This window comes from Lepidochelys kempii, chromosome 1, assembly GCF_965140265.1.
Source record: "Lepidochelys kempii isolate rLepKem1 chromosome 1, rLepKem1.hap2, whole genome shotgun sequence".
Taxonomy (NCBI): domain Eukaryota; kingdom Metazoa; phylum Chordata; order Testudines; family Cheloniidae; genus Lepidochelys; species Lepidochelys kempii.
The window spans coordinates 235,207,773-235,231,387 of NC_133256.1; the positions used below are offsets into that span (position 1 = coordinate 235,207,773).

At 39.4% G+C, this 23,615-nt stretch overlaps 1 protein-coding gene across 30 annotated transcripts in view; it reads right to left on the bottom strand.

Annotated features, from left to right (window-relative positions):
- Positions 1-23,615, bottom strand: part of PLEKHA5 (pleckstrin homology domain containing A5) — a 273,041-nt gene that overhangs the window by 112,898 nt on the left and 136,528 nt on the right. For 28 of the 30 annotated variants that reach the window (XR_012155733.1, XR_012155734.1, XM_073318870.1 and 25 more), the window contains 2 exons: positions 6,956-7,039; positions 5,883-6,003 (listed from right to left, as the gene is read on the bottom strand). Coding sequence is in view for 26 of the 30 variants with exons in the window: in XM_073318870.1 (XP_073174971.1) it covers positions 5,883-6,003; positions 6,956-7,039 (205 nt within the window). In the remaining 4 variants the exon portion in view is untranslated. Of the gene's footprint in view, positions 1-5,882; positions 6,004-6,955; positions 7,040-23,615 lie in introns of those variants that run through there. The other 2 variants (XR_012155748.1, XM_073318935.1) reach the window with 2 other exon arrangements.

Here is a 23,615-nt window from a genome sequence, read left to right on the forward strand (position 1 = left end):
TGAAAAGCAAGGGTGAAGAGGCTGTTTTAAATTCATTTGGAAGTAAGCCAGCTGAACAAAATTTGGTTTAGAAAAAAAGCTAAAGCAATTTCAAATACACACACAATTCAAAACAAAAGTCAAAACTGCTCTAAAACTCAACATTTTGGTTTGGGAAACTCAGTCCACATTCAGGAGAAGTCAGCATATGTTGCTCGGAAGATTTATTTTATAAGAAGCAGAGGAAAGAATGCGGAAAAAAAAGACTATTTAGACAGAATAAATTGAAGATCAGCTCTGACAACTATTCATTAAGATTCCAAAACTTGGAAGTTGTTGTGATAAATTTAATTCAAATTATGTTTAAGTTTTAATTTTTTTTTAAAATAGATTTTCATAATTTCATTATTTTTCATAATTGTTTTCACAGACATTTCCCTATGTCCCACTAAAGAGCTGATTACTAAAAATGGGTGCAATTTTTCACCAAAATAAGTTATTTTTGGCTAAAAATGCAGTTTTGGTCAACCTAAACTTTGAAAATTTGACACGCTTACCAAATAGTTTGTCCAAAAAATTCAAAAGGGAACCTAGCTGTCATTCACAAGACAGCCACAAAGTATCTCAACCAGTGGGTAATAAGGGTGATCTCAATCCCTCCTTTTTGAAACTGTTCCATTCTGTATAAAATACTTGATTAATCCCCGGTGAGCAAGAGTGAGAACGACACTACAGACCGGGGCTGGGAGGGTGGCGTGAGAAGTTAGGGCATTCATCTTGGAGCCAAATCCCTGTTCCAATTACTATTTATACACAGCGGAACAGTCAACAGGAGAGAGGGAGCACTGAAGGAATAGGGCACCCTATAGTCCAATGAATAGGGCATCTCCTGCAATGTGGGAGACCAGTTAAAATCCCTGCCCCACATCAGACAAATAGGGAAATTAAACCTGCATCTCCCATATCATAAGTAAATGCCCTAACTGTGAGTCTAAAGGCTGCAAATGAGGAAGCAATTCAATTATCACCAGCAACCATTTTGTGAATCTAGCCCTTCATTTCCTTTCCTTTTAAAGAAGGATGACTGGAAATGGAAAAAAAAAATGTTTTTGTTTGACCAGAAACAAAATGTGTCCACTTGTTTGAAATCTTTTTATTTAAAAAAAAAAAAAAAGAAAGAAAAGAAAAAAGTTTTTGGTTTCTGGTTGAAATTTTTTTTCCCCAACCAAAAAAACCCCAGCTATTTATCCAGCACTACTAATTACTCATCAAAACCCTTCAACATTTTCTACCATGCAATATACAAACAAAATGGTCTTTGCATGTTCTAAGAACCAGTGGTGCAATACTCATGCCCACGCTACCATTTCCTATGAAAGGTTGTAAGCTCCCCAAGCCCACAAATCCCTTTTTGTTTGGAAAATGCTTAATGCATCCAGGTGGTGCTGTCAAAAAACAAATAATTTCAAGTCCTCTAGCAGATTCAGGTAATTTAAATGCCCATCTCTTCGGTTTGGTAACCAAGTACATGCACACTTTCACACAAAGCTCATGGAGCTCAGAAGTGAACCTTTACAGGCTCATACATTTTACCAACTGCAAATATTTACCTAGGTTAACAGGGCACTGCTTGAGTTTTCTAATATTAGTTAATAAACAGAACACTAGAGACTTGTACAATTATTTTATCTTATACTGTATAATGAGAATCAGCTCTCACACAATGAGTTCTAGAGATCTCAAGACTATGTATTTTAAAACCTTAGAATAGTATCAATATTATAGTCAAGCCAGAGCTTAGTGAAGAAAAGTGTGTGTGGGGTGGACAGGGGAGGAGGGAGCAGAGCTGACCTGAGCACCTTGGCTATTTCTGTTCCCTGCTCCCTTCCTGTGTGAATGGTCAGGTCTGCTCCTGGGGAGAGAGAGTTCTGCCTGCCTAATGCAGCAGCCCTGATTGGCTCTTCCCCAGAAGAGCAGCTAGTGGAGAAAAAAAGATGCAAATCAGAGGGGATTTCCCCCCTGCACACACACCCTCATTCACAAGTAGGATTAAAATGTGTGCCTCTAAGCAAGCCAGCTCCAGCTGTAGATATTTCCTGGGTCTGCAATCCTTTTTGACCCAACATGCTTTAAACACTGTGTGAAGCTTCTGTATTACTTAAATATCACAACAAAACTATGCTGTCACCTTGTAGATTAGTTTATCTAAAGAACATAGTAAAAGAAATGTCAGTAATGAATTGGAAGCTTTCCCTTGTAATGTGTGTGGGTTATGATGAGGTGAATCTAAGCAATCAATTTCCGCCAAATTTAATTTTTTGTTTAAAAATAAGTTTCTAACCCTTATGGTTGATAACTTTCCAATTATGAACCAATGCAGTGTTGCCTTCTTAATTCTGTAGGCAACTCCAGCATCAATGCTGCTTCAATCTTCCAAGTACTGGCAGGGAAATAGAGAAGACTGGGCAGTGCCGCTATTATTCAGAAGTTTGTGGGCAACAATGAACCTAACAAGGACCATGTCAGTTTCCCAACCCAATGTCTGCTAATGCTTGGGAAAGCTATGAAGCACTGCTGAGGTAGACATTGGAGCCACAGAGATCACCATGAGACCTGTACAATTTTGCCTATGCACGTACATACCATGTTATTAAACAATATTCCCTGTATGTGCTATAGGGATTTGATCATATTATTCACAAAGGCCTTTATAAAGATTTTAATACCATCTGCAGAATAAATGGAGGATACCAACTTTGAAAGAGAGACTGGAAGAAGGGTAGAATAATGGAAAAACTCTCCCACCACTCCACCTTTTAGCAGCCATGAGGCTATAGAGGGAGAGTGCCAGGCTCTATTCACACCATCTTCAGTATGTTTTGGTCTAGGATGGGAAGGAAGTAAAAGAGCACCGTTTCCTTTCCAGAAACCAGGAAGTTGGACAGGTGGCTTTGAATTTAGAACACACTTGAGGCTGACTGGAAAGATGGCATGAACTACCCTGGCATGAATCTCCACTTTCTCCTTTGTCAGCATTTTATTTTATTTTTGGGTGGAGAGAGGATGGGAACAAGAGAAGGAGGTCTGAGTGTTTAATCAAGCCCCTTGCTGCTTGGTCTCACTCACCTCACCTCATCTTTTGTATCAGCCTCTGAATAGTGGCTTTAGACTCTAGTCAGCCTTTTTTTGAACAAAACTGCAAACAGAATTTTCTACAAATATTGTTATGTTAATTCTGGATTGGTTTATATTAATAAAAAGAGCAGCACTATACTCCCAAGAGCCTTGAAACATTCCTTCATCTCAACTGTGCTCTTCCCACCCAATATGAAATTCATGATCTCCCCAACTAATTAGATAAACCCATTAGCAATTTTTATTAGTCATCCCTGAAAATGGTTGAGTTTACAAACAACTTTAATAAATTGCCACCAATATTTTTGCTTTTCTTAGAAGTAACCAAATGTAGCTTTTTCTTTCTTTCTCTCTTTCCCTAGTTTATGGAGAACCTAAATAACTACTCTCCCAACTATTTTCTTTCTCGTGCATTATAATACTATTTTTAAGACAGACCGTGAAAGACTAGTGTTGGTAAGGCAGCCCTGGCACCTCAAGTCCTCTATTCATAGATAGAGGTGGACATCAAAACTGATAGCACAAATCTCCTCATGGCTGGGCTAAAGTTCCTCAATACTATCACTGAAGGGCCACTTCTAAGCACAAGGGAATAACAGTCTTAAATGCATTCAACCCATGGGCCCTCTGAAACTGCCAAAAGGCTGATTAGTGTCAACTATGGTTTCTATGTTGCAGACGCTTGTCTTCGGAGACTGGACTATTAAAAATGGTACAATCATGGAAACAAGTTTATTTTTGATAACTATGTTTAAAGTAACTTGAATACCATTCACATGAACATCTTAAGTAGTTAATTTAGTAATTGAAAAAAGAATAATGAGAATAGCTTTTAGTATAAAAACAAAAGCCTGATTTCTCTAAAAAGTATCTCAATAAATCCCATTCAATAAAAATGTCAAAGCCTCAAACTTAACAATTCAGACGCTCATCTCCATTTCTTTCCAGTACATTGTTAACCAAATACAGTAAGTAGTTTATTTTAATTTTGTCTGTAAAAGCCCTAAACTAAATTTTCTGACTGCCTCCCAAATGGAAGTGAATATATTTCCCCTTCCCTTCATCCACATTTCACCCCACATAACTAACTCTAACACAGCTCTGTTGTAATAATTTTGCATCAGCATCACTGATGTCGTCAGCACGGTTCTGAGAAAAAGATTTTATTGTGCTTTTTTGATGGCTGTCCCTGTAGGGGCTTAGCAACTATTGTAAGGTCATGCTTAACAATAGCTTTTTTTTTTTTTTAATCAACACTGCTACTATTTTCTCAGCAACACTGTTAGATTAATGCATTTTCTAGAATCTGGAAGTCTTTCCTCAGTAGATAATGGTTTTAATGTAGGTCAAGCTTTTGCCTGACCTATTTGACTGTGTCCATTTAAACAAAAGCTGCTTTAACAGCAGTCTCCAACATGCTCAAAATGTTTTATTTTATGGGCAACCGTAAAATGTTTATTTTTTCACAGAGAAAATAAACAGGGTTTCAATCAAACTTGCTGAAATTAAAGAAATTGCTCAATTAACACTAACACTTCAAAGTACATATGTTGCAAATCTGATTCATTTGCAGGAAAACCACTTTGCTGGGTACAGTCTTTCAGTGCCTAATTCAACAGTTTTGTTTGCAACTGAGAATGTAAAAATACTCAAGAAGAAATGTTAACTGTCGACTACAAGACAGATGGCACTGCTAATCTCATCACTAACCAAGATATCATCTGGCTAACTTTTTCTGAAGATTATAAATCTATCCTGGCAAAACCCAATGAAAATTTTCAGTTTTGTAGTAAGTGAACTCTCCTTCTACAAAGTGGCCTCAAATTGAAGCCTTTTGCTTCATAATATCTCTGAAAGGCACAGAAGTATTACCTCCCAGTTACAGATGGGGAAACTGAGGCAAAAAGTAGTTAAGTTGATTTACCCAAGATCCCACAAATAAGGCAAGGCCGGGAACAGAATTCAAGCTTCCTCACTTCCAGTCCTGTGCTTTAACCACAAGACCAGACTTCAAAACAAAAAACAGATTGATTATGATTTCATGGGCTACTGAGCAATTTTCCTATGTAATTGCACTGAAATTCTAGTACTGGTGGTTGCTAGTTAAAATGTAACCTTTGCCATATGTAAATGTTGGTCTGTTCCCATAACCGCTTTCAAGGGCTGCAACCAATCCCTTGCAAATTGCTATAATTCCATACTCCTGCCATGAGGATGTTAGGTCAAATCTTTCAAAACACAATGCAATCGTTCACATGCACCCTTACCTATATGCCCACTCAAACACACATTTGCTCATATACAAAACAAGATAGACGTCTAATACCAAAGACTATTTCAGAACGTGAAAGTCATAAGAGCCAAGAACCTGTGACACAAATTACAGCTTTAGTGAAGCTCAGTGGTTTGAGCATTGGCCTGCTAAACCCAGGGTTGTGAGTTCAATCCCTGAGGGGGCCATTTAGGGATTTGTAGCATAAATTGGGGATTGGTCCTGCTTTGAGCAGGGGGTTGGACTAGATGACCTCCTGAGGTCCCTTCCAATCCTGATATTCTATGATGATTAATAAGTTATTTCAGCCACCTCAGCTTCCAAATAAAAACATTCAGGTTATCAAGTGCGCGGAGATATACATATGCTTTGTTTCTTTTTTAAAATGGAAAATTAATTACAAAGTTTCTCTTTAATTACAGTACTTTGTTCGCTATCTTATAGAATAATTGAATAATTTTACATTAATAAATAAATGTTGGATACAGTGACTTACTCTGCCCACAGGGCTCACTGGATGCACAGCATAATCTGATGTCAAATTATAGTTGGAAGCGTCACTTATTGTGCTTACTGTTCGTTCTTTCTTTTCTTCAGATGCCATAGTTGCAGCTGTCCTGAAAACAGAATATTCAATAACACTAGAACCTGCTGTGTGTGCAGACTGATATTAAAAAGTGTCCCTAAGATATTCTCTAATAGTGGCTATGTCCTACTTTTCCAATTTTGAAGCAAGCTATTCAGATTTCATGAGAAAATTATATGCACCAAGTATTAAAAAGGACATTAAATTGTATAGCAAAGACAAACTTAATTCTACTATAGGAAATTCTTAAAGTTGTTTTAAACTAATTCAAATTCATGGTTTACCACATAGCACAGGTAGTAAGAGAATGCTGTACACCAATATCATGTTAGTGAAAATCTGAGGCTCCTTAAGTATTACTGAAGTTCAGTCTGGTAATTTGATTAGATACACAAGGCTCAACCACTTCACAACCAGAGATCAGGAATTACTACTGTAAATAAATTCTTGATTCCCCTAAACATTCAGGAAGGTCTAAGGAAATCATGTAATTCATGATTTATTCTGCAAGAGTAACGAAACAGTAGTCAACAAATCTATCATCTACCTGCTTAGCGAAGTTCGACAGGGCAATGGAATAACAATATTAAATAGAAAAAAGGAGTACTAGCTGCTACAGGAGATATGGACTGCCAACATATTCCAGAGCAATTCAAACGGACCATCAAAAATGTACCTTCTGGTAGCCTACTGGACAATTCTGCTAAAAATCTATTAGTTTACTCTGCATGCAAATTGGGTAGGGTAGCTGAAGTGAACAGTGAAATAATGGCCCCAACACTTCATTAAAACATAGAAAGCCCCATTTGGGTTAGTTTTTTTCTTTTTAATTGTTTTACTGTGCTTCTTTGGTCTTGCATTAGCAGAGTGCAGAAGAATTAGATTATAAAAGAAATCAATTTCTACATTGATTGGAGCTCACTGTGAAATTTATGAATTAAGAATGCATGTATTTTATATTGTGCAAAGCATATTTCACTTACTGTTCATTCACAACAAAAATACAGTTATCCTGTGATGGCTGTCCTGTTACTGGATGCTTGCAGGTCACTTTCCGTTCATTATGACTGTGGAGAAGAGAGATAGGTATTTATAAAGTTTTGTATTTTGTAGTTTTCTGTAAAATTCTTTTAAAGATCTAGTGTAAGGTCCAAATACAAGGAAAATAACTGGACGGTTCCACAAAGAGTTCATTGTGACATCAGGAACTTAACTCCTGGCAACTGCAGATGTAAAACATTTATGTGGCTTTGAATATTGTGCCCTAACCCACACTACAGTTGAAACCATGCCACCAGTTTATATTTAAAATAGATGCTAATATTGCTTCATTCACAGTATGATTGAAACCCTTATGGTAAATATTTTCTAACAATTTAGAGAGGAAAATAAAATATTTGAGCTTTTAAGACTGCTCTAGGGATTAAAAAAAAATGATTTGTAATCTGGCGTTCGGCATTTTTCATTTAAAACTTCCAAGTAAAATGCCATGATATTATAAACTCCTAAGAGCCAAAACATTATCAACTCCTAAGAGCCAAAAAAACATTATAAACATTATAAACTCCTAAGAGCCAAAAAAAGAGAACTAGATTACAGTTAGATATATACATAAAACCCATGTTTAATTTTAACTTAATCAAGCACAAATAAATTACATTTCATGGTCTTATTACCCCTGAATATTGTTTATGGCATCATAATTAATGCAAATGTCATAAGTATTAGTTAGGCACAATAAATTCACGCAACAAGAGAATATATTAAAATCAATGGTTTTGTAATGATGTCCTAAATTCTTCCCATCACTGTGGGGAAGATGTATGACTTTATAACATTTGGCACAAAACTGAAGAAGCATTTCAAAATTAAATCAAATTTTTGGATTTTCTCCAAGTTAAAAGAGAGATTTAAACCTAGAATAATCTGGAGTAGTGTAACATTCAGCATATTTACTATGGTACAAATGTATTTTGCATGAGGTATTTAATAGAACCTGTATCCCAAGATCCTTCATGTAATTTAACAACAGAAGTAGGGGGAAATTAAAAAGGGATAAGAGAAAAATGTATGCTTTTACCTTAGAGTTGAAAAGAAACTGAGTCACTAAGACAGACTTATATAGAAAGTCCATTCAAAACAGCAGCAACTCTGTAAGAGAATGTTCTTCCACCAGCAATACCAAGATTTTGTGGAAGACAGGCAGACTAAGGTCAATGCTAAACGAGTGGAAGGAGGGGGAAAGTTCGCAGGGATAAGCAAAACCTATGAAAAAGGCTGTAACCTTTCAAAGTAGGTTAATTTTGAATAATGATACCATAAGGGAATAAGAATGGGGTTCACTTGGTCACTACACCAGAAGCATGTAAAAAGTATCACACCACCTGTTTCGGCTATGCAAAAAAATTGTTGTATTCCCAGAAGCGTGTCTGCTTCATGTGAAAGTATCATGTGTGCATGTGATCCCAATACAACTCTAGCAGATTCTGGGAGGAGGAAAATAGAGATGAGCTAGAATGTTTTATCCTCACAAGAGCTTCCTCATGGATTCAGTGGGAAAATGGCTTGAAGCATTCTATAATATATTGGACGTTCCTTGGAATGCTGCTGCCGCCTCTTCCATTTTGTTACTTTTCAGGCAAGTCAATACCATCAAACCCTCCAGTGTGTTGGTAATTTTTCAAGATTGCCTACATTGGAAATATTTTTGATCTCCTCCTCCTCCTGGCAAGAGGGTAAAAACCTGATGTTACAAAATAAAGAGTTGCAGCAGGTCTCAAGATGGAGCCTTTCTAAATATAATGTATTAAAGAAATTCTAAATAGAGTTACAGACCTGTTATCTTAGAAGCAAGAGATGATAAATGTCCCTGTGCTCATCAGGCCCTTTCCTACCTCTGCACAAAGTAACTTTAAGTAGCATCTTCATACTAATTTAGTGGAAGGAGTTGAACTGAGAACGAAAATTATCAAGGGAGAGGATTCAAGTGAGACAAAAGTTGAGGGCCACAAGAATAAAAATCAGACGTATATTGCAAGAGGTAACAAACATAAAATGAAGCTAAAATAAAAAGATCAAAGTAGTGTTCCAACTTGGACACATTCTCTCTCTCACCAGAATCAGACTTCCTCTGAAGTTTTTTCTTTTAGTTGTTTAGGCAAAAGCACAGAGATAAACAATGGTCTTGTTGTTAAGACACTGGACGGGATGCTGGATCTTTGGGTTCAATTACCCACTCTGCCACAGATTTCCAATCCTATGTAACCTTGGACAAGTCACTTAATTTCTCTATTCCTCATCTCCCTATCTATAAATTAGGAGTTATGCTTCCCTGCCTCACAGGGATGTAGAGAGGATACGTACATTCATGTCTGTGTGGCACTCAGATACTAGAATCATGAAGGTTATGTAAGCAAACAGAGTATTTGTTGTTGCCGCTACTGTTGCAGCTGATACAAGAAAATGTCAAAGGAATTTGTATGGAAACATAAAACCTATTAACTGAAATAACAGAAGATCCCACTCTAAAGTCTTCAGATACTTTGACAGTCCGTCCTATCAAACTAAACTGTTATGCATACATCTCAAACGATAATATCTATAATGAATGCAATACATCCAATAGCAAATGCTTTGCAATATTAATTCCCTATCTGAAATGAGGTTTTTCATTTTCAGAGAGCTTGAGTCTAGATAAGTTCAATAAATTTGGAGTAAACCATTAGAAAATTTTTGCCAATATTTCCTTTTTCTTTTCTACTTTTTATTTGGTACATTTAAAATTAAAACATTGATTTTTGCTATGAATCTATTTACCCAGAAATACTGATACGAGACATAGCCCTCTCTTTGTATAAGGGAAATACCCTTAACAGACGGCACCAATTTCCCCCAAAAATTCACACTCAAGTAACAAACCTGGAAAATGTCAGCCTTTCAATGAAACTTTCAGAAAATTACAAAAATCTTAAAAGTCTTTCAGAATGAAAGCTTACGGCACTTTAAGGATAACCTTCGGTTATGGACGCTAACATTTTAATAATACAAAATACTGTTTACCTTGCAAACCTTGCTCTTAACTTCAGCAAGATAATCACAGAAGTGTAGGACTGGAAGGGACCTCAAGAGGTCATCTAGCCCCCTGCAATCAAGGCAGGACGATCAAATAACTAGACCACTCCTGAGAGGAATCTTAACATTTCCCTGGCTGATGCTTATATTAAAATGTTTAGATCTTGATCACTTTGCAGTTTCACAGTCATGCTCTAGACACAAATCCCCTTTCACAGAAAAATCTACAGTAAAAAATTAAAGCTTCTTTCATGTGTAAGCAGTATTGGATATAATATGCAAACACAAACAGAAAAGAGGTAAAAATGTACCCCATTTCTTTGTACCATTTTTTCTTATGTCACAGAGTCAGTTTAAAGCAAGTTGTGGATATTTGGGGCTAATAATGACTGAAGTACATCATTCTCTATCTTTTCACAACAACTATAATCAGTTTAACCTCTGAAAAAGATTCTATTGGGAAAGTACATCCATAACCTTTGAAGGGCCATGAGATAGATTCTGATCTGATAAGTTTCTGCCATCCTAAATTATGATTCTATATTTTCGTTAGGGAGTAAAGTGGCTCAGAGTAAAGAAAACTAAGTTACAAACATCACTGCACAACATCCATTTTTAGGTGGATGTTTCTCCTCCAATTCAACACACTCACTTTCTTGATTTCTCGAGGAAGGCTGGAAAACTGTATCCACAGCACTTGAGATTATGAAACACACGGCATGAATTGAACTTTTATCATAAAATAATTATTTTCAACTTTTTTTTCCACGTGGCCTTGGTGGACATTAAGCTGCGACCAACTAAATTGGCCATAAATGGTGGGATTTTTAAAAGTGCCTCAGGAGCACAAGTTCCACCGACTTTCCATGGGACTTGTGCTTCTAATTCAGGCTTTTTTTAAAATCCCACACTAAGTCAAAAAAGGGTGTCACTCAGTTAGGTTATAATGATGTAGACTTCCCTAATGTTTAACCTTGACCATTTGATGCCCCTGGCCATCAACTGGCATCCCAAAAGGTTGCCAATTAGAATATTACCTCTTTTGTTGGGAGGGAACAACTTGAACACACTGGCACTGCCTAGCTCAATAAGAAGCCGTATTCACACCTCCTTACTAAAGGGAAGGTCATGCAAATGGCAAGAATAAATGGAAAATATGGGAGAGGGGAGCAATCCCAGATGACTACACAAAACCATTTGAGAACAACTGTTAGGTCAATAATTTTAGGGTTAAACCTAGAAAAAAAGAGGCACCACCTTTCTCCCCATCATTCAAACTGGTACGTGATAAAGAGACAGCATGTCAGAAGTTGAAAACTTGGCCCAATAACGAGTTTCTGGTGGAAAGGGGGCCTGGAAAGTTGGCTTGGACATTGTAAAAGTACACTGTGAAGCAAGGAGCCATTTCCCTTCTTTGTTTAGAGATATCTACCACTTAAATGGGCAAGGAACATGTGGTACACTCTTTTTCCCATCTCTCCTAAGCCTAGACTCCCAAATGAAGTCATGTGAATGAACATGCATTGAAGTTGCAGTTAACAATGAATGTCAACTTGTTCTAGTATTAAAAATTGCTTTATGTAAAAAAATGTAACTTGTTGACTAAAACCCAAATATTTTCTTTTAAAAACAGCTGATTTTCATTTCTGACCCCAAACAACTGGGTTTCAGCACTATTTTAACTTAGATTACTAACATTTTACTTAGATTTCTCAAAATACTTATGTAAGAAGTACTGTCCCTAGAGAATTTCTATGTCACTTCCATATAACAATAGCCCCAAGGCATTTATTTACATGCTTCATCTCTTGTAGTTTATTGAAAATTTTATTAAAAGCTACCACACAAGGCACAATTTCCAGTATGTTCAATTTAGGCATCAGTGACCCACAAAAGTCCACTCTAGCTCTCTATACAAGCACAGTATTTTATATATTATGATAATGTGCACCTAATTAATACAACTCAATGGAAATTAAGCCAAATTTTTCTCTAATATTTCAGCACATTCATTTCCCAGTTTCCACAATGCCAATACTGCACTTCAAAATTACAGTGTCGCATCTTTGTGTGTGTGTACTTGTACTGTGTGGTAATGACTGTATTACAGTGGGCTTAAAAACAGTTAGAAGCCAAGGTATTTTAACTCATTTTTTCCTTTCGCTTTGGCAGAAATATCACATCCTTGTGAATATATACATGGCAGTAAAACTTTTCTCAAAATGGAGGTCCAAATTCTGTTCTTAGTTACACCATTATAAACAGAGTAACTCCATTAACACCACTCAGGAACTTGCCCTAACTATTTTAATTCCAGGTGCTGGGCTATCTCAACAATACCATCATGTCTAGATCCAAAAGCAGAAATCAAAACTTCTTTGGATATTTTATTAGTATTCATGATCACAATTTCCTTAACTCAATACATACAGGTGGCTGTTATATCTGCCACTGGGGCAGTGATACTCAGAATGGGGCTTCCGAGCCACAGTGGATCTTTAATGTGCCTCTTGTGGTTCCTTGCAGCACATGACATTAAAAAACGCAATTAACAACCAATTAGGATGCTTTTACTATGTTATAAATCAATTGTAGTTGATAAAATACTTGGTCAGTCATTATGCTGTGAGAATAATGTCTCTCTCTATGTAAAATGAAAAAATGAATTCACACTACTGCGGCTCTTTTGGGTAACGTTCATCAGTAATTTGGCTCCTGAACCACTGAAGTCTGAGTATCACTGCACTGGGGTATGTAGAACTCCAGAAGCAGGTACAGCTGGCTGAGATGACATTTCAGATATGTATTCACTGGAAAATAAACTAATTTTTTGCCTATGTCATGGATCTTATTTTGTTCCTAGTTCCACTAAGGTCCATCAATGGTCACCTGTTAAAAAGTGAGTCAAAATTTCAATTAAGTTTTATAATACCTTGGAGACAAATTCTATTCTCAACTACACGGTGTAACCCAGGAATTCACTGTAACAAAACACAATTTAGCTTGTTCCATGTGATTTCGGAAAACAAGAGTTTGATTTTTTTCTTCAACAGTACAGGATCTGGTACTACTTTGTGAAGAGCCAACAAAACCCAGTTTTTTCCACGTGGGAAGCCATCTTTCAGGATGGCAGCTTCAGTACTATCCATTTTACATTCCACTCATGCTGTTGCCCTCTAGCCTCTGCTTCCCTCCCCTTCCTAACATTCTTTCAGAGCACTAGTCTGTTTACAGCATGTGGTACAAGCTACCACGCACTTTCATACCCTCTCTCTGTCCAAACACATTTGTTGCATTGTTAACCTGCTCTAAGCCCTGGTTTACACTACAACTTAGTTACACTGACATATGTAGCTCAGGGGTGTCGATTTTCCACCCCTCTAAGTGATGTAGTTATAACTAACCTAACCTAAGGTGTAGAGAGCAGAGTGTCAACAGGAGTGCTTTCCCCATTGACATAGCTATTGCCTCTCCAGGAGGTGGGGTACCTGCACTGATGGGAAAAGCTTTCCTGTCAGCGTTGGGAATGTTTTCACTAAGTGCTGTAGTGCGGTTAGTGTAAACAAGCCCTAATTCTACATAAAGAATACAGAATCAATTTAACTGGGGCCATGTATGGGACAAAGACTCAAAGTGAGACTAAAAAAGCTTCATATATAAAGTTTCAGACACATTTCTCTCCTCCTAAGAGCATGTCTACACTGCAGACTTAAAATCAACTTGATGACCACACTACCCTCCTTCTGTCAGTGGTGTGCATCCTCATCAGGAGTGCTTCCACTGACTGAAATGGTGCAGTGCGAGGGGAGGCTGGCAGCCAGGGCTCAGCTCCTCATATGGAGTGGGGGCCAGCCTCCTGGGCTCCTTTCCTTCCGGTTCCCCACCGGGGAGCTGGGCAAATGCAGCCCAGCTCAGAGCAGAGACCTGGGGGCAGCCAAAGCTCTAGCATAGAACGTTGAAATTCACAAGACAGCCAACAGCTGATAAAAGTAACAGTGTGTCTACACAGACACTGCGTCACATTAACTACACCAACATAAGTCCTATGCCTCTTGTGGAGGTGGAGTTATGTCTCAATAGTAAGGTACTTACATCAGCGGGACAAGGCTCTAGTGCATATACTGACATAATTAGGTGTATGTAAGCTACCTTACGTCAACTTAACTGTAGTGTAGATAGGGCCTAAATAACAGCCTAAAACTACGTTATTCAACAATTCCAAAGGTAGTACTTGCATAACAAGCAGTTTGCATATGTAAGGAAGAACATGAGCTTCAAATTGTCAGTTTCCTTTTAGTTACACTGCAAGACTCTTCCTGGGCTATGCAGGGCAGGGAGGTGTGCAAACAGCCTACCCCACCCTCCCCAATCTTGCACAAGGGCCTCCCACAACAGCAGTCCCTGCACTTCAGATGGAGCACACTGACTGCTCACTCCTGCTTCCTCAGAGAAAGTGGGAAAAAGATGCAACCGAGGCTTATATCTACTAAACTACCCATCCGCACATTGGTGCTGGTACACAAAGGGAGCAATATATTCCATCTTAATGTGGACTAAGCAGCCCTGCCTGAGAGGTAGTCCTGCTTTGCACCACTAACTGCTACAATCTAGCCCATAATGAAGAGGAAGTCAGATGTTATGTACTTGATTTATAATCCAATCTGCTAATATAATAACTGCAGTACTTTCCCTTCATCCGGATATATTAGAAGACAGTCTTCTAGGACAACGACATATGCCTTCCTATGTAGTTACTGGCTTGCAGATGCTCCCATTTCAAAATCCTTTTTATTTCTAGCTTACCCACATCTTGCAAGATTGTGTTGTTCCAAAAAAAGCATCCTAATATTTTTGCTCAAAACCAAAGACCAGAAGTATAACTGGATTCAAAAAATAATTAGGTAAGTTCAAGGAGGATAGGTCCATCATTGGCTATTAGCCAAAATGGTCAGGTATGCAACCACATGTCCCTAAACCTCTGACTGCCAGAAACAGGGAGGGGATGACAAGGATGGATTACTCTAAGAGTCCTGTTCTGTTCATTCTCTCTGATGCGTCTGGCACTGGCTACTGTCGGAAGACAGGTTACTGGGCTATAGGGACCAGTGATCTGACCCAGTACGGTCATACTTATAGTATTAAACAAATCATGAAGAAGTAAATTTAGTATTCTGTCCAATTTCTCATTGTGAGTGGACTACTATTTTTCTGTGATTTTTGTTTGGAAGAGGTGAGCAACTCAGGTAGTAGTAGATGGAACAGAATGAAGGGTACACAGAGCAGTTGTACAGCAGGATAGAAGACCAGGGAAAAATGAGGGCTAAGAACAGCTTTCATCTGGAACAGAGCAATTCAGTCAGAAGTACCAAGAGCAGGGTGGATAAAAATCAATTATTAAAAAAAAAAATCAGATTTTTTTTATTTAAATCAGGTTTTTAATAAAATGTTTTTTGAGGAAAAAACCTATTTAAAGATCGTTTTAATTAAGATACATTATAGCTCAAAGATATCTCATCATAGAACAGGGATTATAAATTCTAATTCTATAGTATGAAACAATATATTCATGTAATGTTTAATAAAAGTTTTGTAAATGAGTTCCAATAGTTCATGGATTAGGAACCCAATCTTATGGGGTTCCACAGGCATCTGTATAGATTATTTAGGTTAATCTTTCTATCTACCCAATGGGACTCAGTTGTCAGTCTCTAAGATACCATCAGAGATGCTGAGTTTTGCAGTTCTCAAACTGTGGATTTGTGTCTCCAGAGGTAACATGCTTGTTAACAGCAAAAAATGTTTTTAAATAAATAAATATAGGAGGTGAGAAACAGACCAACTCTGTTGTTCCTCTGCAAATTTGTATATACAGAGTCAATCCCTCACCTCTCTCTAAAAGTGCAAAGTTTCAAAAAGTTCAATGATTGTTGGGGACGGAACAGATCTGGACAAGGAGAAGAGGTCTGGAGATAAATGTGAGAAGGGAGAGGCCTATGCTTTTGTTAAAATATTATATGCATGTTGTTGAAGAAAAAAATCCAGAATACTTAACGTTGTTGTTTTAGTTCAATAAAACAATTTAAATGTCCGTCTGGTGATGTTCTCCTCCTAATACAGCATGGGAAGAAAATCCTCCAAATATTAATGATTAACCTGCTGAACTGGAGATAATTCACCTCCCAATGACTTCATAAATATCTGCTTCAATTACCTTTGGTAAATGAAATAACCAATCATTCATTTTCTGATATAGCTGTAAAACTAATCTGAAAAGTTTTCAAAATAAATCACTGTTTAAAAATGTATAGTGTGTACCTTCTAAAAATGAAACCTACATCTATCTCTGAGTTGTGAAGAATATGTATTAAGGTTATAACAACCAACAATAATGCACTTTTATGTAGAAATCCATGAGTAAATCTAGTCTTCCCGACTAGTAATTTAAATCAATTTGATTTAAATCAAATCCACCCTGAGCAAGAGCGATCAAAGGATCAGGGCTGCGACATTTGGTTTTGGGCTCTCCTTGAAAATACATTTGTTTGATTTCCCTACCCTACAAGAAATGTCAGCCAGAACTCTCAGAATTCTGAAGTCAGAACATCTGGCTTTTTCCCATTGAAACTAAAACTAAAGACTACTTCAGTGCTTCTCTCAAGCCTTAATAGCATATACTATGTTCAAAGGTAACACTAGAGCCTTCTTATTTGCTCATTTCCAATAAGACTGTTATAAAGCAAAAGCTGAGCAATGCTTCACTGCAAAAAATACTAACAAAAACAAAAAACATGCTATGAACTAAAAGCCATATCTTAATTTAAACAGACATTTTAATAAGTGAATGCTTAGGGTGTTATAATATCAAGACAAGTAGCCTAACAAATACTAAGGGCAAAGAGTAAATGTGAAGACTTAGTGATTTACCAAGCTTTTGATTTATTAACCAAATCCTTATTAACCAAACATAATTCATGTGTCACATTATTTATTCAGCAATACGCACTTCAGAAATTTTCCTCATTTTGCAAGAAAAGCAAAATTATGTATTGTTTCTACCACTACTTACTTATATTTAAAAATTGTAAACAAATTCCAGAAGAAGTTATTGGGCAGATGCATCCCTGCTCTCTCTATAAAGGCATTAGGTTTCTTCACAGACATAAAATTAAACTGGAGACAAGCAGAGCAAGTCTGATCAAGCTCTGTTCTACTTCTATACCAGTGTTTTATTTTTGAACAGAAAAAAAGTATGTCAGCAACTTCTGCCTCATTTTTGCTTTCCAGCCAAAGAAGAACTTTTCATTTCTAATTGAAATAAATGCAGGAACTTATGGTTACCTAATAGAAAGTTATTTGAATTTGGAAAAAATATAAGTAAACGCAGCCCCTATGTACAACTGTTAGCAAGGATGTGGTCTGTGGTTGTTCAACTCCTTACATTTTACTAAAAATGTAATACCACATGGCATAGTAAACAGTACATGCAAGCATTTTCCAGTCAGTACGCAAATACCCATCTATTATGAGCCTTTTTTCAATTAAGGGTTTTTGAACAATAAATTTGGGGACCATATTGGATGGCTGCACTGGAAAACAGATGAATATCAAAAGTTTTTACTCTCAGTGAGACAGAGTGAAAAAGACAATCCATGCTTCCAATGTGTGTGCACACAGCCACTCTAAGCTGCGAAAAACATCAGTGTTTGGAATTAATTTGTTTCCCTTCATGCAGCCACATATTTTAGTGTGTGTGCACACAATGTTTCCATTTGTTTGGCAGACAAGGGCATAATCTGTTTTAGGGCTGTTGCTGTCACCACACTTGATCTAGCGAGAATATATTTCCTAAGGAAGGGGCCTATTCTCCCAATGCTTTTTAAGAAAATTAATTCAAAACAGGATTGCCAACGTACAAAAAGATTGTTTCCCTCTTGCTGACGTCCAATTGCCTTCCTATTTCATTTTTACATAGATCATTGTTCTCAGATTCTTTCACTATACTTAATATTTATTCTCAAAGATTGTCTTATGATTGCTTCTGCTGTACCAGTCCTTTTGAATTGCAAGCTTACCCTTCTTAATCAAAAAGCCAATTTAAATCTGCCTGAAAGTCTGTAGTTTAATTTAAATAGAAAAAACTCCTGCTACTAACCTGATGTTATTAATACATTCTTATTAAATAATTACCCAACATTTATTCTAAATTATGTGCCATGCTGTCTGGAGGGGCTCACGACCCTGAGTCTACTTTGGGGCAGACTGTCATAAGCAGGGCAGACACCCCGAACTGGTGGTATGTTCTATAGCAGGGGATCTCAACCTTTTTTTCTTTGAGCCACCTCTCTACCTCAACACTATAAAAATTCCATCGCCCACCCGTGCCACTACTGTTTTTCTGCATATCCAGTAGATTAAAAGCTGTATTAAATGGACTGTTATACAGTTAAACACACACACACAAAATATATAAAAAAGGACAAGATAGGTACAAATTTAAACTTTTTTTTTCGTTTACTCAGTGTGAAACTTGTTTCTGGTGCTGATCAACAATCTTGTCAAGAAGTGGGGGTAGTTTTGACAAGCACACATGTATGTCATGGTCAGTATTCAACCTGGTTCAGTACTTTGTTTTCATTGATGTGATGGCAGAAAATCTGGCTTCATATTAGTAGGTAGTACCAAAGGGGATCAAAACTTTCAGCGCTGCAGAAGCAGCAGTGTTGTATTCATTGGAATACTCACACCAAAATGTTTCCAGCAGCATTTCTTTGAACCTGGTTCTGAGGGAGCTGTCTGATGAAATGCCAATGAGCTCTAACAGTTTTGATGGGACAAGATATGGAAATTTAGCTTCTCACGAAAGGAGTTTGTAGTCCACGTGTATAGCAGCTTGTTCCGTTGTGAGTTCGGGAATATAAGCATTAAATCTGTTAAGCAGACCAGACAGATGCGCTGCTAGCAGAGATTTAATTACGTCAAAGTCAGTATTTCGTTCCTGAATGAAAGAACAGAAGAGCTCAAAACATATCAGTAGTGCACGGTCAGATACAAACTTTACAGAATTGTAGTTTTCTTTTGAATGCCTCAATTCTTTCATGCTGGGCAATAAAATTAGTGTTCCCACCTTTAATAGTTTTATTCAGCTTATTCATTTCACTGAATATGTCAACAAGGTAACCCAGTTTTACCAGCCACAGGTCATCTTTCAGCACTTCTGCTGCAAGTTCAGGGTTCTTATCAGTTAAGTACGTACATAAAACTTTTCCCTGAGATTAAAGAAACGGGCAAGCATTCTGCCTCACAATAGCCCCCTCACCTCTGTATACACGAGTAAGGAATGGTGCTCTGTACCCACCTCCTCCCAAAGTGCAGCAACACACCTGGAGTTTGTTACTTTAGATTTAAAAAAATTAATGAGTGTTACTGCTGTGTTCAGAACACTGTAAAGACCTGGTTCAATATCTTTTGCAGCAAGCGCCTCTTGGTCTAAAAAACAGTGTGTTCAAATAGCACGAGGTGCAACGTCTTACTTTTTGCACAAAACCAGAATGCTTTCCAGTCACTGCTGTGGCTCCATCAGTCTAGACTCCAATGCAATTAGTCCAGCTGATTTCTACTTAAATCATAAAATCATCTGACAGTTTGAAAATGCCGTCCAACTTTGTTGCCTTGAGTGCTTTGCAAAACAAAAAGTCTTTCTTTATTTCCTTACTCCACACATAAGGAACAAAGGCAAGTAAATGGGACATTTTCAAAACGTCTATGGATTAATCTAGCTGTATAGCAAAATCACTGTCAGGCAGCCAATCAAAAAATACACTGAGAAACTGTCGTTTGACAGTCATTTGACGTCAGTATCTTTGTCAGTACCTTGGCTTTCTCCTCTCCAAACACCTCCTTAGCCCTGGTCTACACTAGGAGTTTAGGTCGAATTTAGCAGCGTTAAATCGATGTAAACCTGCACCCGTCCACACGATGAAGCCCTTTTTTCCAACTTAAAGGGCTCTTAAAATCGATTTCCTTAATCCACCTCTGACAAGTGGATTAGCGCTTAAATCGGCCTCGCCGGGTCAAATTTGGGGTACTGTGGATGCAATTAGACGGTATTGGCCTCTGGGAGCTATCCCAGAGTGCTGTATTGTGACCGCTCTGGACAGCACTCAACTCAGATGCACTGGCCTGGTAGACAGGAAAAGGCCCGCAAACTTTTGAATTTCAATTTCCCGTTTGCATGGTCACCTGCAGCTTGCCAGGCTGGCCAGAGCTCATCAGCAGAGGTGACCATGCAGAGCTCATCAGCAGAGGTGACCATGATGGAGTCCCAGAATCGCAAAAGAGCTCCAGCATGGACCGAAAAGGAGGTATGGGATCTGATCGCTGTATGGGGAGAGGAATCCATGCTATCAGAACTCTGTTCCAGTTTTCGAAATGCCAAAACATTTGTCAAAATCTCCCAGAGCATGAAGGACAGAGGCCATAACAGGGACCCGAAGCAATGCCGCATGAAACTTAAGGAGCTGAGGCAAGCCTACCAGAAAACCAGAGAGGCAAACAGCTGCTCCGGGTCAAAGCCCCAAACATGCCGCTTCTATGATGAGCTGCATGCCATTTTAGGGGGTTCAGCCACCATTACCCCAGCCGTGTTGTTTGACTCCTTCAATGGAGATGGAAGCAACAGAGAAGCAGGTTTTGGGGACGAGGAAGATGACGATGATGATGATGAGGTTGTAGATAGCTCACAGCAAGCAAGTGGAGAAACTGGTTTTCCCGACAGCCAGGAACTGTTTCTCACCCTGGACCTGGAGGCAGTCCCCCCCGAACCAACCCAAGGCTGCCTCCCAGACCTGCCAGGCGGAGAAGGGACCTCTGGTGAGTGTACCTTTTAAAATACTATACATGGTTTAAAAGCAAGCATGTTTAATGATTACTTTGCCCTGGCATTTGCCGCTCTCCTGGATGTACTCCCAAAGCCTTAGCAAAAGGTTTCTGGGGAGGGCAGCCTTATTCCACCCACCATGGTAGGACACTTTACCACACCAGGCCAGTAGCACGCACTCGGGAATCATTGTACAACAAAGCATTGCAGTGTATGTTTGCTGGCATTCAAACATCTGTTCTTTATCTCTCTGTGTTATCCTCAGGAGAGTGATATCATTCATGGTCACCTGGTTGAAATAGGGTGGTTTTCTTCAGGGGACATTCAGAGGTGTCCGTTCCTGCTGGGCGGTTTGCCTGTGGCTGAACAGAAATGTTCCCTGCTGTTAGCCATGGGGGTGGGGGTGAGGAGCTAGCCACATGGTGGGGGGGGGGGGGGGAGAGGCAAAATGCAACCTTGGAACGAAAGCACATGTGCTGTGTATGTAATGTTAACAGCAAGGTTTAACGTGAAAGAGTGTAGCCATTGTTCTAGAAAATGTGTCTTTTTAAATACCACTGCCTGTTTTTTCTCCACCAGCTGCATGTGTTTCAAGGATCACAGGATCTTCTCCTTCCCAGAGGCTAATGAAGATTAGAAGGTGAAAAAAACGCACTTGTGATGAAATGTTCTCTAAGCTCATGCTGTCCTCCCACACTGACATAGCACAGACGAACGCGTGGAGGCAGACAATGTCCGAGTGCAGGAAAGCACAATATGACCAGGAGGAGAGGTGGTGGGCTGAAGAGAGCGCTGAAGCTGAAAGGTGGCGACAGCATGATGAGAAGAGGCTGGATTGAATGCTGAGGCTGCTGGAGGATCAAACCAATATGCTCCAGCGCATGGTTGAGCTGCAGGAAAGGCAGCAGGAGCACAGACCGCCGCTATAGTCCCTGTGTAACCAACCGCCCTCCTCCCCAAGTTCCATAGCCTCCTCACCCAGACGCCCAAGAACGCGGTGGGGGGGCCTCCAGCCACCCAGCCACTCCACCCCAGAGGATTGCCCAAGCAACAGAAGGCTGGCATTCAATAAGTTTTAAAGTTTTAAACTTTTAAAGTGCTGTGTGGCCTTGTCGTTTCCTCCTCCACCACCCCTCCTCGTGCTTCTCTCCTCCACCACCCCTCCTGGGCTACCTAGGTAGTCAGCCCTCTATTTGTGTGATGAATGAATAAAGAATGGATGAATGTGAAGCAACAATGACTTTATTGCCTCTGCAAGCGGTGATCGAAAGGAGGAGGGGAGGGCGGTTAGCTTACAGGGAAGTAGAGTGAACCAAGGGGCGGGGGGTTTCATCAAGGAGAAACAAACAGAACTTTCACACCATAGCCTGGCCAGTCATGAAACTGGTTTTCAAAGCTTCTCTGATGCGCAGCGCGCCCTCCTGTGCTCTTCTAACCACCCTGGTATCTGGCTGCACGTAACCAGCAGCCAGGCGATTTGCCTCAACCTCCCATCCCGCCATAAACGTCTCCCCCTTACTCTCACAGATATTGTGGAGTGCACAGCAAGCAGTAATAACAGTGGGAATACTGGTTTCGCTGAGGTCTAAGCGAGTCAGTAAACTGCGCCAGTGCACCTTTAAACATCCAAATGCACATTCTACCACCATTCTGCACTTGCTCAGCCTGTAGTTGAACAGCTCCTGACTACTGTCCAGGATGCCTATGTACGGCTTCATGAGCCATGGCATTAAGGGGTAGGCTGGGTCCCCAAGGATAACTATAGGCATTTCAACATCCCCAACAGTTATTTTCTGGTCTGGGAATAAAGTCCCTTCCTGCAGCTTTTGAAACAGACCAGAGTTCCTGAAGATGCGAGCGTCATGCACTTTTCCCGGCCATCCCATGTTGATGTTGGTGAAACGTCCCTTGTGATCCACCAGAGCTTGCAGCACTATTGAAAAGTACCCCTTGCGGTTTATGTCCTCGGCGGCTTGGTGCTCCGGTGCCAACATAGGGATATGGGTTCCGTCTATGGCCCCACCACAGTTAGGGAATCCCATTGCAGCAAAGCCATCCACTATGACCTGCACATTTCCCAGGGTCACTACCCTTGATATCAGCAGATCTTTGATTGCATGGGCTACTTGCATCACAGCAGTCCCAACAGTAGATTTGCCCACTCCAAATTGATTCTCGACTCACCGGTAGCTGTCTGGCATTGCAAGCTTCCACAGGGCTACTGCCCCTCACTTCTCAGCTGTGAGGGCTGCTCTCATTAGGTATTCTTGCGCCTCAAGGAAGGGGAAAGCAAGTCAAAGTTCCATGAAAGTGCCCTTATGCATGAGAAAATTTTGCAACCACTAGGAATCGTCCCAGACCTGCAACACTATGCGGTCCCACCAGTCTGTGCTTGTTTCCCGAGCCCAGAATCGGCGTTCCACAGCATGAACCTGCCCCATTAGCACCATGATGCCCACATTGCCAGGGCCCATGCTTTGAGAGAAGTCTGTGTCCATGTCCTCATCACTCACATAACCGCGCTGACGTCACCTACTCACCCGGTATCACTTTGCCAGGTTCTGGTGCTGCATATACTGCTGGATAATGCACGTGGTGTTTAATGTGCTCCTAATTGCCAAAGTGATCTGAGCAGACTCCATGCTTGCCGTGGTATGGTGTCTGCACAGAAAAAAGGCCCGGAACGATTATCTGTC